We start from the raw sequence: 17,107 nt of genomic DNA, 5'->3' as shown, positions 1-17,107 counted from the left end.
CCATAGCCCGGTGCACTTAATCGAACACCCTCAAGATTGACGGGCTCTGCAAAGTTTGTGACAACCTCGATGGTTTATTCCGACAATTGTCAAGAATTGTGATTTCGCCAGACAGGTATGCTACAGAGATCACGAACGCCATCAACATATATTCTAAAAAATTGCATGCCAAATCCGAAATACGTTGGACTTCAAAGACCGTAAGCGACTGAGGAATGTGTGTTCATTTGGGTGTGTTTTCCTCAATTATTACTACAAGCTATAGCTTATAATCAGTGGTGTAAAAACGACCCAATAGTCATGCTTGAGTTAAATTAAAGATACCTTAATAGAAAATGACTAGAAAAGTAAAAGTAACCCAGTAAAATACTATTTCAGTAAAAGTCTAAAAGTATTTGGTTTTAAATATACTTAAACATTTTTTTTTCAATTTTCGGCTAAAATACAATTTGAAAGGAAACAGTTGAGTTTGTGGAAATGTGAAAGGAATGTAGGAGAATAACACAATAGATCTGGTAAAAGATAATACGAATAAAAATAAACAACCGTTCTTTTGTATTTCTTTTATACGGTCATCTTTGAAATGCAAGAGAAAGGTCGTAATGTATTATTCTAGCCCAGGTGCAATTAAGATTTTGGCCACTAGATGGCAGTGTATGTGCAAAGTTTTAGACTGATTCAATGAACCATTGTATTTCTGTTCAATAATTTTATCAAGACTGCCCAAATGTGCCTAATTTGTTTATTAATAACTTTTCATGTTCAAAATTGTGCACTCTCCTCTAACAATAGTATGGTATACTTTCACTGTAATAGCTACTGTAAATTGGGCAGTGCAGTTAGATTAACAAGAATGTAAGCTTTCTGCCAATATCAGATATGTCTATGTCCTGGGAAATGTTCTTGTTACTTACAACCTCATGCTAATCGCATTAGCCTTTGTTAGCTTAACCGTCCCGTGGACAGGACACTGATCCCGAAATAAGTTTTAAGTGTAAAAAAAATAATGTAATTGCTAAAATATACTTTAGTATCAAAAGTAAAAGTATAAATAATTGCAAATTCCTTTATATTAAGCAAACCACATGGAACCATTTTTTATTTACGGATAGCCAGGGGCGCACTCAAAATCTCAGACATCTTTACAAATGAAATATTTGTGTTTAGTGAGTCCGCCAGATCAGAAGCAGTAGGGATGACCAGGGATGTTCTCTTGAAAGTGTGTGAATTTGACAATTTTTCTGTCTTGCTAAGCATTCAACATGTAATGAGTACTTTTGGGTGTCAGGGAAAATGTATGGAGTAAAAAGTACATTATTTTCTTTAGGAATGTATAGTAAAGTAAAAGTTGTCAAAAATACAAGTAGTAAACTACAGATACCCCCCAAAACTACTTAAGTAGTACTTAAGTACTTTACACCACTGCCTATAGTGTTTATATGTGTTTAAACCTATTCATATTAGAGAAGTAGGCTAAACAGAAATTGTAGTATCGGCTAAATTAAGCATGTAGTGTAGTATAGATATTTACTCTCCCCACGTCTCTGTAATACCAGCCTGGCAGGTAAACCTGGCTTTTCAATAGCCTTTTCTAAATGTAAATATGACAGGGCATATCTTTCAAAAATATCTACAAGGTTAGGTAGGCAATGGTTAGCCTACTACAAGTCTATAGTGTTAGGCAAATATTATAAATGTATAAAGAAGTGTACTTAAATAGTATAGAATAGTTTAATGTACTTAAAATCCCAACTTTGACCTAAAGGCTTCATCCTCACAATTTAAATCAGTTTATATTTATGTGCATTAGTTAGGCTACAGGTTAGTTTAATGATAAAACATGGTTGCCCTGTGGACACTGAGATCCTGATTGTGTATTTTGTTTTTCTTCTAGGTTACATAAAATAGCTAGGACCATGCCTTTATTTCATCCAATACTTCTGTTGGTTCTGGTAAGCTTCCAAGCCTGCTCCTCTACACACAGCCAGGAGGCTGCCTCCAACATGGCCCCACCAGAGGCCACGGAGTATAACAAAACTGTCTATGCAGCCTGCAAAATGAGACCCAGCACCAAACTAGGCGAAGGTCTACCTAACGTGTATGGACAGGTGCTGTTCAAGCAGGAATACCCTGAGGGAAGCCTCAAAGTCCTCTTTCTTCTCCATGGTTTCCCAAGTCACAGTGATCATCAGCCAAAAGCCATCCACATCCACCAGTACGGGGATTTCAGCGAGGGCTGCGATTCCACAGGTGGCCATTACAACCCTTACAGGGTCCCCCATCCCAGCCACCCGGGGGACTTTGGGAACTTTGTGGCCCACCAGGGGAGGGTTCACAAGTTGACTGAATCAAATGCCACTCTTTTCGGGGGGCTGTCGGTGCTTGGGCGGGCGGTGGTGGTCCATGAGAAGGCAGACGACCTAGGGCAGGGCGGGGATGCGGGGAGCCTGCTACATGGTAATGCTGGGCGGAGGCTGGCGTGCTGCACCATCGGGATGAGCAGTCCCAAACTGTGGGATAAGCACCATAATCGACAGCAGAGAAGAAGGGGATGAGAATCGTAGTTTATTCTTCTCTTTTCTTTCTGAGCTCACCACCTTTCATCGCAAGACAACTTCATTTCATTACTTTAATTTTATCCAGATCTAAATTACAAAAATGTTTCCTTCTCTTTTAAAGTCATGTTTATCTTTTATTTTAAGGGATAGGACAGGTTTACCATAGCTGATAGCAATTCATGTATCTTGTATTAAACGTTGAAAAGATCTTTATTGAAATTCCAAGTGTGCTTTGTAAATAATTTCTGAGAAATTTGTGTATTTCTTTCCATTACATTTCATTATACTTTTACCGGTATATCAAAAAAAGATCTTTCAAATGAATACTGAATACTCTTATATTAGCTAGAAGATACCGACCCTACCGTTGTGCTTGTTTACACCGAGCTGCACTAGGGTCAAAACGCAATCATGTTTACATTAAGATACAAGATATGGGTCGGAAAACATACCTCAATCCAGGGATGGGATATGCTATTGTACTCCAAATGTTACCTTTATCCATACCGCTCGATTGAGAAGATTGAAATACTGCTAGTTTTCCAGGGAAACTGCCCTTTTTGTTCTCATGCTAGCTAGCACTAGCAATTATGGAATGGCACATTGTGTTGAACAACAAAGGAGCTGATTGGCTGACACTTCCATTTCAAAATTGCTGCATTGGCTAATGAAAATGGCAGTTTTCTGGGAAAACTAGCAGTATTTCAATCGTTTCGATTAAGCAATTTAACCCAGGATTCAACAAAAAATAGACAATATAGGCCTAGGGTTTCAAGCTTTGGTTGATTTCAAATTTAGTTCCAGTTTGTTGACAAATTAATTATTGATATGTTGGATTCAACCAAAAATCAAAGTTAAAGAATATAGGACAGATGGAACTTTCCAAGCAGTAGATACATCTCTTTCAAATGTTTATATTTGTTTGTGTTGACAACCAAACACAATTCAATATCACTTTTATAATACAGTAAATAGCCGAATAAATTGTTTACAAATTATGTTGGATTTATGTCTTCAACTCAACCAACAATCCACCAGTTGCACGGATGGAACTATCCAAGCAGATACTAGCCAAGCAGTGTGCTTTTTGATGGTTGAAAGTAGTGATAACACATTGGAAATTCAACAAACTGCTGGCTGTCTTTTTGAGTGGGCGAATAATAGGTTGTAATCTCATTGATCAATACCTCAACCAAATATTACCTGATTGTCCACGTTGAAATGATGTGGTGTGCCCAGTGGGAAGGGCATATGCCCAAAATCGTATGGTACAGTATATTGCACCTAGGTAAATCAATTTGAATTCTATCACTTTTTTTGACAGCACCAGTCTTTATTGGAACGAAACCTTCCATATATATTTGCCCATTGTAAAAGTGCTCCGAAGTGACTTTTTGGACCTGAATGCCAAAATATACAAGAGATAAAGGTCCTCAAAGTTGATCCATTTGGCATACCCCACCATACCATGAGACATCCAGGTCTTCACCACTGGAAAAGATAAATGGTTGGGATTGACATAATTTAAAAGCTTACAAACAGGGTTGTCAAACAATTTTATAATATAAAGTATTTTTGTTAATAAAAATTGTCCCTTTTTAACCAGTTATCTAAAAAAGCATGAACACCAATTTTTTTCACGTTGTAGCTTAGACCCTATTTTACATAATGTCTGCCATTAGTTGAGACACAACATGCTCTTGAATACAGGGTGATATAGATACTTTTGTACCCGTTTCCTCCAGCATCTTCACAAGGTCCTTTGCTATTGTTCTGGGATTGATTTGCACTTTTTGCACCAAAGTACGTTCATCTCTAGGAGACAGAACGCGTCTCCTTCCTGAGCGGTATGACGGCTTCGTGGTCCCATGGTGTTTATACTTGCGTACTATTGTTTGTACAGATGAATGTGGTACCTTCAGGAGTTTGGAAATTGCTCCCAAGGATGAACCAGACTTGTGGAGGTCTACCATTTTTTTCTGAGGTCTTGGCTGATTTCTTTTGATTTTCCCATTATGTCAAGCAAAGAGGCACTGAGTTTGAAGGTAGGCCTTGAAATACATCCACAGGTATGCCTCCAATTGACTCAAATGATGTCAATTAGCCTATTTTTATTTCTGATAGGCTATAGCCATGACAATTTTCTGGAATTTTCCAAGCTGTTGAAAGGCACAGTCAACTTACTGTATGTAAACTTCTGACCCACTGGAATTGTGATACAGTGAAATATAAGTTAAATAATCTGTAAACAATTGTTGGAAACATGACTTGTGTCATGCACAAAGTAGATGTCCTAATCAACTTGCCAAAACTATAGTTTGTTAACAAGAAATGTGTGGAGTGGTTGAAAAATGAGTTTTAATGACTCCAACTTCTGACTTCAACTGTATCTAAAACACAAAATCCACATGTACATGTGTATGTTATTGTGTGTGTATGCATCTGTCTGTGCCTGTGTTTGTATTGCTTCACAGTCCCTGCTGTACCATAAGGTGTATTTTTATGTTTTCAAAAAAATCTAATTTACTGCTTGCATGAGTTACTTGATGTGGAATGAGTTGTAGTCATGGCTCAATGTAGTACTGTGCACCTCCCATAGTCTGTTCTGGACTTGGGGACTGTGAAGAGACCTCTGGTGGTATGTCTTGTACCTTTTACTGAGGAGTGGCTTCCATCTGGCCATTCTACCATAAAGGCCTGATTGGTGGAGTTCTGCAGAGATGGTTGTCCTTCTGTAAGGTTCTCCCATCTCCACAGAGGAACTCTGGAGCTCTGTCAGAGTGACCATCAGGTTCTTGGTCACATCCCTGACCAAGGCCCTTCTCCCCCGATTGCTCAGTTTGACCGGGCTGCCAGCTCTAGGAAGAGTCTTGGTGGTTCCAATCTTCTTCCATTTAAGAATGATGAAGGCCACTGTGTTCTTGGGGACCTTCAATGCTGCAGAAATGTTTTGGTACCCTTCCCCAGATCTGTGCCACAACACAATCCTGTCTGGGACAATTCCTTCGAGCCCATGGCTTGGTTTTTGCTCTGACATGCAATGTCAACTGTGGAACCTCATACAGACAGGTGCGTGCCTTTCCAAATCAAGTCCAATCAATTTACCACAGATGGACTCCAATCATGTTTGAGATGTTTCTACAACTTGAGCAATGTAAACAGGATGCACCTGAGCTTAATTGAGTCTCATAGCAAAAGGTCTGAATACTTATGTAAATAAGGTATTTGAAAAAAAATAAGGGGTTTCGCTTTGTCACTATGGGGTAGTGTGTGTCGATTTTTTTATTTAATCCACTTTAGAATGAGGCTGTAACGTAACAAAATGTGGAAAGAGTGACGGAGTCTGAATACTTTCCGAATGCACTGTACATATAAAGTGTATCAAATTTGATGATGGAGTTGGAGACGTGTGGCCACGCAGTCATAGGTGAACAGGGAGTATAAGAGGAGGCAGAGCACACACCCTTGTGTTGCCTTCGGTGTGGAGGTGTTGTTGCCTACCTTCACCACTTGGGTTCAGCCTGTCAGGAAGTCCAGGACCCAGTTGCACAGGGAGGGTTTCAGACCCAGGGCCCTGAGCTTAGTGATGAGCTTGGAGGGCACTATGGTATTGAAGGCTGAGCTGTAGTCGAACAGCATTCTTATATAGGTATTTATCTTGTCCAGTTGGGGAAGGGCAGTGTGCAGTGCCATAGCAATTGCGTCGTCCGTGGATCTATTGGGGCGGTATGTGAATTGTAGTGGGTAAGTTGTCAGGTAAGGTGGAGGTGATATGGTTCTTAACTAGCCTCTCAAAGCACTTCATGATGACAGTAGTGAGTGCTACAGAGCGATAGTCATTTAGTTCAGTTATCTTCACTTTCTTAGGTACAGGAACAATGTTGGACATTTTGAAGCAAGTTGGGGACAACAGACTGGGATATGAATAGATTGAATACCGGTATGTCGGTAAACACTCCAGCCATCTGGTCTGCACATGCTCTGAGGACATGGCTTGGGATGCCATCTGGGCCATCAGCCCTGCAAGTGTTAACACACTTAAATGAAATAACACCTACCCTGGATTCAAGAGCTATTGTCTGAACACTAAAACCTCAGATGTGAAATTCTTTTTACTGGTTTTAGATAATTGACATTAAAAGTTTTAAAAATGAATTTCTTTATTAAATTGTTTTGCACTCCAATAAATAAGAATAGGTGACAACACTGTTTGTAAGCTTTTAAACTATTTCAAACTTAACTATCTTTTCTAGTGATGAAGACATGAATATCTCATGGTGTGGTGGGGTATGCAAAATAGGTAAACTTTGAGCACCTTTATCTCCTGATTGTTTTGGCCTTCATGTCCAAAACGTCACTTTCTGACCACTTCTTCCAAGGGTAAACATGTATGGAAAGTTTTGTTTAAATCAAAAGGGATGCTGTCAAAAAGTGATTGAATTCAGATGAATTTACCTGCAAATCCTTACATGTTCCAATACTGTTAAAGCCCAGTGCAGTCAAAATGCAATTAATTTTTTTTTCTTTATATCACATTGTACAACAGCTGATGAAATTAACACTGTAAAAATGTGAAAACATTTGATCAGTGTTATTTCCTGAAAGTTGCTGGTTGAAAATAAATTTTACACAGGACCTTATAAATCAGCAGGTTTGCATGGGCGGGAGTTTCAGCTTTCCATGGTGACGTCCCCATGCTGTAAATTGGTTAATAGACCAAAGAGTTACAAACATCACTGCCAATAACAGCTAGATTTCAGTTTTCCCCTCCCCACTCACAGACAGTCCTAGCAAAATTCTTGCTTGAGGAACCGTTTTTTTGCAACAACAAAAAAATCATTATTTTGACATTTTAATGGAAAGCTATTATAGTAAGGTAATTAATTGTTTTCCATAAATAATTTGATATTGATATAAAACTACTGCATTGGGCCTTTAAATAACTATTCCTCTCCCCTCCAACAACTGATGGAAAGAGCTGGGTGGGTGCAATCCATAAGATTTCAGTGACACTATTAGAAATGTTATCAATAGAATTCTGAGGAGCATTGAAAAAAGTGCTGGCACGCACTTTAAAATTTGAGCTAACTAGACAAGGTTTGCATTTTAGAGACGGTATTCTATAAGAGTTGCCAGTACTCAAGCAGTAGAACATATGAGGAGCTAGTAGGTTCTCTGTACTGGTCAGTCCAGGCCAGCTTCAACCACTGAATAGAAGGGCCGCAGGGTTCAATTCCACATTAGAGCAACAGTAGCAGAGTAATATCTCTTTCAGAAATGTTGTGAGCTTGGAATCACCAGTAAGCAGTACGACATCTTACAGAATGCACCCTCAGGAGTATTGAAACCCATTCTATTAGTGTCAATCTAGGCATGGTTTTGGCTGAAGTAGCTGTCATTCTTCACCGTTTTCCCATTCTGAACATTCAGCATTTGAGTGGCTACTGTTCAAGTGAAGGATTTCTGACTCATTCGTTAAGCACTCGACCCTCACATCTTCTGAATGTTCTGCCTTGTGGTGCGATTGGTTATTCTCCCCGTGGGTGGGACTTGTTTGAATAGGAGAGCTGCAGGTTGATGTTGAGGATGGAAGATTGGGGTCTTCTGTCATAGAGCCCTCTGCCATGTCAATCTCCTCAGACCTCACCCTTAAGATGTCGTCATCTGACCAACTCGCCTCTCTCTGGGTGGGTTTTGTGTCCTTTAGAGGCTTTGATAGGTGGCATATGTCTTACAGGGCAGGACATGTCCAAGTCTGGCCCTGAGGAAGGGGATGGAGTCCTGTCTACAGTCTCGTCTAATTGGTACCTTGGAAGCACCGTGACCTCATTTGCACTTTGTGATTGGTCGACAGTCTGACATTCATCCAGGTTTATTGTCTCTGCTTGAGAACAGTCAGTTACTTCCTCAGCAGTTTTGCCTGTCTAGTTTTGCTTGGATGTGTCCAGGCTGACTGGTGACACTAGTGGCTCTGGCTCCTTGGTGCTTATCTCTGTATCCCCCGTCACACTGGGTAACCCCCCCACATGTCTTGGGACGGGACGGGGGGTCTGCCTGTCATTGGCTACCTTGTCATCCTCTGCTCTACGGTCAAAAGAATTGAGAATGTTATGGTATAATTGAAATGTAGCAGCATTAGTAACATTGATTTCAACACCCAAAACCAAATTGGCAGCAATGAGAATGGTGTAGTCATCTGCTGTAATACAAATTAACGATATAGTACATAAGAGCCAGTGAAAGATACATTACTCTATAGAATGCATGAGAATTGGAATGTAAAATATTTCATAAAATTGCTATTTATACAGTTAGCCCCACAGAATTACATAGAACGTAGAATATTCTTATTTACCTGTGGTAGACTGCACAGTGGAAGGTACTTCGTGCTCAGTAGGGGGTACTTCGTGCTCAGTAGGGGGTACTTCGTGCTCAGTAGGGGGTACTTCGTGCTCAGTAGGGGGTACTTCGTGCTCAGTAGGGGGTACTTCGTGCTCAGTAGGGGATACTTCGTGCTCAGTAGGGGATACTTCGTGCTCAGTAGGGGGTACTTCGTGCTCAGTAGGGGGTACTTCCTTCTCCTCAGAGCTTGTCACAGTGGAGATAGGCTGCAGAGTTTCATTCAGGATGATGGCATCTCTCCCTCCTATCACAAAACAAGCCAAATAATATTACAAGCACTATTTCTTGACCCCTTTTTTGTGATATCCAATTGGTAGTTAGTCTTGTCACATTGCTAAAACTCTAGTACAGGAGAGGCGAATGTCGAGAGCCATGCGTCCTCCGAAGCACGACCTCGCCAAGCTGCACTGCTTCTTGACACACTGCTTGCTTAACCCGGAAGCCAGCCGCACCAATGTGTCGGAGGAAACACTGTACTCCTGGCGACCATGTCAGCGTGCACATGAGTCAATGGCACAAGGACATCCCGGCCGGCCAAACCCTCCCCTAACCCGGACGACGCTGAGCCAATTGTGCGCCGTCTCACAGGTCTCCCGGTCACTAGCACTGCGATGCAGTGCCTTAGACCACTGCGCCATATTTCTACTAGATCACGTCGACAACTGTATTGACAAAAACATTATACTCCCAACCTACCCTGCACATAAAAGCCAAGATCTTTACTTATAATGAATTTACAATACAAAGAACTGGCATGCACTTAATAGATTATTTTGACAAGTGTGACTGGGCAGTGTGACTGGGCAGAGCATCCCTTATTTTTGGATACATAATACTGTAGAAGGGACAGGGTAAATATAGAGTCTGGCTTCAGAGTGGCTTCTCTTCTGGACTGGTCCCAGATCAGTTTGTGCTGTGTAGCACACCAATGCAGAAATGACCATAGGAGTAGGAGTTGACTATGCAGCTCAAACAGATCTGGGACCAGGCTACCTCTCTTCAGTCGAGTCTGGGTTTACATGGATCAGTGCAAAGGACATTCTTCCCATCCAGTGAGAAAGAAAGAATGTTCAGAAAAATATAGTTCGGTTTATTTTTGGGTTCACACTGTAGACAAGAAACACAGGGACAGCATTATGACTTTCTCTGCCTGACCGGCCTTATTATTTTGAAGGCCGGTCAGGATTTCTGCGGTGACTCAAACGTTTTATAAGTATGGTTTTGTTGCATTAGTGTATTTTCTTCTCCGTAAAAAACAGAATAATCTCAAAACATACATGCAGTGGGGATTGCTCAGTATAAATATAGCAAAAAAAGTGTACCATGGATATTTTCAGGGACAGGATGGAGATAAAGCAAGTCATCAGCAACTTAAATAAAAAAAAATAAAAAAATGGTAGTACACTATAGTACAGTATTAGTGAAGTAAAGCAGTGGAAACATACTTCCAGAGAATCCCACAGACACATTGTAAGTCAGGCCTCCGGAAAGCAGAAGGAAAAGAGAGAAGAAACTCAGTACAGTGGGAGAAATGGAACATCAATCAAAATCATTCATAGTTTGACAATAGTGACTGGGTACCAATAATACTGGCCAGTGACCACATACAGGATCAAAAGCTATCAGTATGAGTCACCAGTTAAAGGTGCCTCATACCAGCCAATAATACTCTATTTATATTAGCTCATGCCACTTTCAAACAGCATTTACAAATGTATACAGCAGGGGCATTCAAATGCGAGCAATATGCATCATGATATAAATTCTAAAATAATAAAAATGACCTCGGAACAAAAAAATAAACAGTGTGTGGCAGAGACCTGGGAGGCTCCATAGTCCCGACACCTCTAGAGTCTTCAGTTTCTTTTCAAGCTCCCCTACTCGGTTTCCCAGAATCCTGTTTACATAGGAAGAGTTACAAACAACATAGGAAGAGTTACAAACAGACATGGGGCTGTATTCAATGAGGTGAGATGTTCACAACGTTGCAGGTAGAAATGCAATAAGTGAGTACATGGCTACTTACAGAGTAACTAGAGGAAATTGGAAATGAGAGTTAGAAAAACAGAAGAAATTCTGATTAAGAAGAAAGGAATTTAAACATTTCTACAGAGCAGAAGAGCTCCCTACTTGTTGGTTTGGCGCTGGTGCTGAATGACCAGGTTCTTCTCATGGATAGTTTCCAGTAGGGCTGTGGCCAGGGACTTGAGGTCTGAGATAGACTGAGACGTGACGGGGAGACTGCATCCGTTGTCCTCAGAAAGCAATAATTCCTGCACTGAACACACACAAATCGCATTAAGATAGGTAAGATGTTCAGAAAAAAAGACTACTAGATTTAGTCTGTGATTATGTTTGCCTAGGCAGATGTTTTGGGGGGGGGGGGGGGGGTTTAAGTTGAGTCTCCATCTTAGATAGCTTTGCCTTTTGATGCGTATTACGTATGGAAGTAAATGCATGGTGCAAGAGCATGTGAGCTGGATACAGAGGGATGTTAGCATTTTGATTATGTATTCATTATCTAAAATGAAATGTGCAGAGAACTGACAGAATGTTCAGAGATATCTACATCACCACTGGCTTTAGAGGAAAATTAGGTAACACTTTACTTGACACCCAGCGTCATAACACGATCCTAACCATGTCATAACAGCTGACATAGCGTGTCGTAACAGCTGACAGCTTGTCGTAACATGGTCATAACATTGTCATGACCCATATATTTACCTGTTGAGACAGTGTTATTTTATGGCTGTTATGACACCTACACACATCAAAACCCACATTTACTCAGATTAGTTTTTTTCCTGCCAAGAAGTTTCCTTTTGTTTGAAAATTTGTTTTTTATAGTCATTTTCTATTGTTGTAATGAATTCTTTAGTCATGTTTTTTCCATAACATTTTAAATAACTTGTAGAAAATACACTTTGACACGGTCATAAATCATTATTACCATCCTGTGTCACTTTACTTGGACTAAGAAAATACACTTTGACACTGTGAAGAAGCAATATGCCCATCATAATCATATAAGCCAGATAGGCTTATCAAGTACATGCCCTTATGTCAGTCATAATGAGGGTGTCTTGTCCTGCTTCTGAATTTTGCTTCTGCAGCAGTGTTCTGTCACTCATGGGGACACTACATCACAGCCAAGTCTAAGGGTAGACCTAAAAAACTCTAACCCCTTGGGTGCTGCCATAGAGTTACATTATAAAAGTGCCCATCCAAGAAGGCTCAAGTTCATTGGCCACAGATAAAATGACGTCAAATCACGTTTTATGTACAGTAGCTTCTACAGTAGATTGGACTGATCATGTCAACATCATACTTTCAAAATCTTAGCTAGCAGTCATCATCATGAATCATGTCGACAATCTACTGGCAAATCCTTTTTAATCCTTGTCATATGAAGAGAAATATTGAAGAGAAATTATAGATAAAACGTATTGGTGCTCATCAGCCATAAACATTACGCAACAAGTTGTAAATGGCAAATTCAACAATGGTTTGGAAGGAATCAGTAACAGTGGCTGTGTGGTCCCAAATCTGGGATTAAGGGGCTCTTTTCCAAGTTTAAAATGATAAACATTCAACATGCTGTCAATGACGCATGATTTGTGCCGCGCTAAAACAACTTAACTCGGAACTATGAAAACTTGACTTCAGTGAGTTCAAGACAAGTGGAAAGTTGGGAATAAACGAGCTCCGACTGGGAAAATAAGTTTTGAACGGTCATCCAATTTGAAATTGTAAATCCGGCCTCTTTCTAGAGCTACGACCTGAAGATCAATGACATCATCATGATTCGACCTCGTTTTATCCCCCCCCCCCCCCCCCCCCCAGAGTTCCCAGTTGTTTTGAAAGCACCATAAATACAGAGAATGGCAGGCTTTGATGACAATTTTCCCATAAAGGACCGCTGTGCCACCTTCCTCTTCAAGTGAGCACAGCACAACAAGGCAAGTCCAAAAATGTATTGTATGTTGCTGCATAAATTATGCAATATGCCAGGGAGATATGCATACTGTAGCTAAGAAAGTAATACTAAGTGTTTGTTGTGTAGTAAGTTGTTAGTAGCCCATGTGCCTCACCCTAATCATTTGGTCTATTTACCCCTCTTAATTGGTGCCTATAACCTGTTTCAGAGAAATGTCATCAAATATTTTAAGAGCTTTCATTGTCTGCTTATATGCCCCCTTTATTTATCCTACAGTTCTGACTTGGTGTACAGGGAGAACACTTTAATGGCCCATGGTTCTGAATTCTGTCGCTGTTCATTTCAAAAGTGCTAAACAAATAGTTATTGACTACGTCCGTCCTAGCTCGCTCATTAATGTCTTAATCGAAATTACGGATTGCCTCCTATCCGCTTGTTGTCCCCTTATGCCATAGTTTGTACATCTCAATTGTCATTAGAAACCACATGTTTAGGCAAGTCAGGCATATCAGCTAGGATTTTTTTAAAGGCAGTAAATGAGGCTGAATGAACTGTTTCACTGCCAGACAAGGCTACGCTGATAGCCAGGTGTAGCAGTGGTAAGATGTTGGGGCTGCTGTTGGGAGAGCTTTATGTAGGCCCTAACAGGTTGAAGGCACCGTTTGTCACATTATGCAATTAAATGTATTGTCTAGTGTTGTGGCTTTGCTGGCATGCATCCCACTTGTTTATTTTTTGCCCCACTAAGATTTACATGCCATCTATATAATGAATAGGGTGGGTTGAGATTAAATATAAAAGCACTAAACTTTCTAAAAGCTTCACTTATTCAAAAGTTTTACATGAACCCTAACTGGTTCTCAAGTAGATTACGAAGAAAAGCTCATCCATTGTTTAAAAATGGCCTTTTTGCCTTTGTGCAGACTGCGGTCTTATTTTCGATTAATTGAAAATTATACTTCGAAAAAACTATCGCTCTTCTTTAAATAAGCATTGCCAGGCTGGCTACAATTTCATCCCCCTGAAAAGATAGAAGAAATATTATGGCTGAACTCAAATGTGCTGGTTAATAAATTACCTGTATCATTGGGAAAGATGTTTGAAAAGGGTATTTTGTTCTTAAATGATATTGTAAATTGGAATGGTAGAGTTGTCTTTCATGGAGTTATCAGAATTATACGGGAAGGTCTGCTCAATCCAAGAGTACAACCAATTGATTATAGCATTACCCCAAAAATGGAGGCAGGTGGCAGCGGGAGGAGGTAGGGAACTGGTCTGTCTGCCCAATATAAAGGATCAAAACTTGCGGAGGAATAAAAATAGCATAAATAGGAAAGTATACCAGTTTCATTTAAGGACCAGTATGTTGACAACTGTGCCATACAGATTGCAAAATAGTTGGGAAGAGACTGTTGATGTACCGATTCCATGGTATGAGTTGATATATAAAACGACGCAAGATTCAAGACTTCGTGCTTTTCAACTAAAATTATTGTTAAGGGTGTGTACTGGAGGCGAAGTCAGGTGCAGGAAAGCAGAGTGTAGTGAAGAGGCGCACTTTTTATTCCGGTCCAACGAAAGCACAAAAGTACATAAATGTGCCCAAACACAGAACATAGACAAAAAGTATGGCGCGTAACAACACACACATAACATAAATACAATTTCACACAAAGACATGGAGGGGAACAGAGGATGAAATACATGCAGTGTGATTAGGGAATGAAAACCAGGTATGTATGGAACAAGACAAAACAAATGGAAATATGAAAAATGGAGAGGCGATGGCTAGAAAGCCGGTGACGTCGATCGCCGAATGCCGCCCGAACAAGGAGAGGAGCCGACTTTGGCGGAAGTCGTGACAATTATTATATAGAATTCTTGCCACCAACAAAATGTTGAATATTTGGGGCATAAAATCATTGAAGCTCTGCAGATTTTGTTGTGAGGATACAGAATCAAGACCATTTATTTTGGTATTGCCCTCAGGTAGCCCGTTTCTGGTCTCAGTTTCAGAAATGGCTGGAAATGCATAACATTTATCTAAAATTGACCCTAGAAATAGCACTGTTATGAGATCTGGAGAGACCGGGTCAGTCAATTACTAATACTCTTAGTAAAGTATTTATCTTCAACTCGCAATCTGTGGATTCGATAGATTGAAATTGTATGTTAAACATCACAGCATAGTTGAAAGATATATGTTGCGTAGAAATCCGAAAAGGCTGGCCAGCAGAGATGGGTGGAATGGGCTGAGGGAAGCTGAGGGTTGAGATATGGAATTGTAGACGAGTGGGAGTGGAGTTGCTGGGCAGGAGATTGAATGATGGTCAAAGTAAAAAAAAAAAACATTATAAAAAGTAAGTTTGAATGACACTGAGGGGCAGTGTTTTTACAGCTAATGCCGGTTTGCCTGAGGCTGATGCCGTGCAGGTGTTTGTACACATGCATATACACACACACTCTCATTCCAATACACACACAGACATACACATGTAAATAGTGTCAGACATGCACTCAAACATATATAGTTGGCCTTGCTGTTATGATTTTAGTTGTCCTTGATGTCCTTAGTTGTTTTCTGTTTTCTTGCGTCTTTCTTTTTTGTCATGAGTTAATTTTCTTGGGGCGTGGGGAATGGAATACATTTTTTTATTATTATTTTTTATTTCCTTGGGGGGGAGTGACTGTGGGAGGGGTCTCATGTTTGAGGGACTGCTATGGGGAACTGTGGGGGGGGTCTTGGAGGGTTCGCGTCCCCGTTTTTTTTGGCCTTGTGGGAGATCTGTCGACGTGTCCTTGAGCAGGGCGTTGACCCTGGATGCTTGTGTGTGTCGCTCTGAATGGGAGTCTGTTGGATGACTGGTGTGGCTTAGTTGTTGAGCGGCTTCACTGCAAGTATATTGTATGTTTTGGATATTCAATTAATAAAAAAAGATTTACATGCTAAAATCGCCACTGTATATAACAAACATACTGTTGACAAGTAGACTATGGTGTAATGGAATGTTTTTCCTTGTGTGGTAGGTCTCATAATTAGCCATAAAATAACACAATATATATCACAACAGGTCTAAATATGTGTTATGACAGTGAAATGACCATATTATGACAGGTTATGACCATGTCATAACGTGTTATGATTCTGGGTGTCAAGTAAAGTGTTACCAAAAATGAAATACAGGCAACAGAAACGACAACCTGCTTTTAAAATGCATGTCCCAAATATTTCTTTACATTTCTATGTATTGGAATACATAGAAATGTAATGTAAAGAGATATTTGGGACGTGCAGACAACAAAACAATATTTCAGTCAGTTTACTTATTTTTCCTCTAAGGTTGGTATGACGGAAAAGATTGTAAGTTGACGTATATAACATCTTGAATACAAAATATTGATTCAAATCCACTGGATATATCTGAAGAGCTAAAGTGTGTCATTATGTACAAGAAATCAGAAAAAGATGTTGGGTGACCTAAAATATGATTGGGAAATGCAAGCTTCAGACAATCTAAACGATGTGTAATGATCTAAACCTAACACAGCTGGTGACTAAGCCTATACGGCCCAACCCTAAAGATCCTTTAAAGTCAACTCTGATTCTAACGAATACACCAGAGAAATATGTTTCTACTGGTGTTTTTGCCAAATATATTTGTGACCATTGCCCAATTGTTTGCGTTAGTGATGTGAAAATACAAAAATCTAAGCCTCGGGTCATCACAAAGAGGAACTTTAAAAACTTCAGTGAATAGGCTTCTTTTACATGATCTTTATTTTAGTGACCTTGACTGCATTTCAACTATCCCCGAACCTGATTTAGCTTTTAGCCTTTTTGCCGATGTCTTCAACACTATTGTGGATAATCATGCTCCCTCCAGAAAACTAAGGGTTAAAAGGTAAATCGAATGCCTGATAAACTCCGGAATTATCAGAAGTCAATCATAAAAAAGATGGTTGGGTCAAGGCCAGGAACACAGGCTTAGGCCCAGATTGGCCTCCGTACGAAAAAAATGCCACCATTGATGCATTTAACACCCTAGAGTTGATTGACGCTCTAAGTAACATAATAAAAAAAATCCCTATCAAAATCTGTCAGCTTAAGATAGAGATATGTTTTTTTGCATTGGAAAACTGATGTCGCACTTCCGCATCTGTGGTGAAAGGTGGCAGAGCATGAGACATCCCAAAAATCGGTCTTTTC

The 17,107-nt window shown here is 40.0% G+C and overlaps 2 protein-coding genes across 8 annotated transcripts in view; one reads left to right on the top strand and one right to left on the bottom strand.

Annotated features, from left to right (window-relative positions):
* Position 1: 1 nt before the first annotated feature.
* On the top strand, positions 2-2,777 carry LOC120052760 (extracellular superoxide dismutase [Cu-Zn]-like). Of its 3 annotated transcripts, none has more exons than XM_038999860.1 (2): positions 2-115; positions 1,895-2,777. In XM_038999860.1, exon 2 carries the CDS (start codon positions 1,917-1,919, stop codon positions 2,553-2,555), a length of 639 nt encoding a protein of 212 aa, XP_038855788.1. In that variant the 5' UTR covers positions 2-115; positions 1,895-1,916; the 3' UTR covers positions 2,556-2,777. The 3 variants fall into 3 exon arrangements, with proteins under 3 accessions (XP_038855788.1, XP_038855787.1, XP_038855789.1); XM_038999859.1 differs by having other exon boundaries at positions 74-200; XM_038999861.1 differs by lacking the exon at positions 2-115 and adding an exon at positions 123-231.
* A 3,919-nt stretch (positions 2,778-6,696) lies between these two features.
* LOC120052758 (coiled-coil domain-containing protein 149-like) overlaps positions 6,697-17,107 on the bottom strand; it is a 35,148-nt gene continuing 24,737 nt past the window's right edge. For 4 of the 5 annotated variants that reach the window (XM_038999854.1, XM_038999858.1, XM_038999856.1 and 1 more), the window contains 5 exons: positions 11,091-11,238; positions 10,781-10,857; positions 10,406-10,441; positions 8,914-9,204; positions 6,697-8,642 (listed from right to left, as the gene is read on the bottom strand). In XM_038999854.1, the coding sequence (XP_038855782.1) occupies positions 8,623-8,642; positions 8,914-9,204; positions 10,406-10,441; positions 10,781-10,857; positions 11,091-11,238 (572 nt within the window). In that variant the 3' untranslated portion in view covers positions 6,697-8,622. The remainder of the gene's footprint in view (positions 8,643-8,913; positions 9,205-10,405; positions 10,442-10,780; positions 10,858-11,090; positions 11,239-17,107) is intronic. The other variant, XM_038999857.1, reaches the window with a different exon arrangement.

Source organism: Salvelinus namaycush, chromosome 8, assembly GCF_016432855.1.
Source record: "Salvelinus namaycush isolate Seneca chromosome 8, SaNama_1.0, whole genome shotgun sequence".
Taxonomy (NCBI): Eukaryota; Metazoa; Chordata; class Actinopteri; order Salmoniformes; family Salmonidae; genus Salvelinus; species Salvelinus namaycush.
This window is presented reverse-complemented; position numbering and strand designations above follow the sequence as displayed.

Excerpts from the sequence above, each read along its gene's own strand:
- LOC120052760 (XM_038999859.1), top strand. The coding sequence starts at position 118 with ATGCTACAGAGATCACGAACGCCATCAACATATATTCTAAAAAATTGC. Across the intron at positions 201-1,894 it reads TACGTTGGACTTCAAAGACC|GTTACATAAAATAGCTAGGA; the intron begins GTAAGCGACTGA and ends TTTTTCTTCTAG.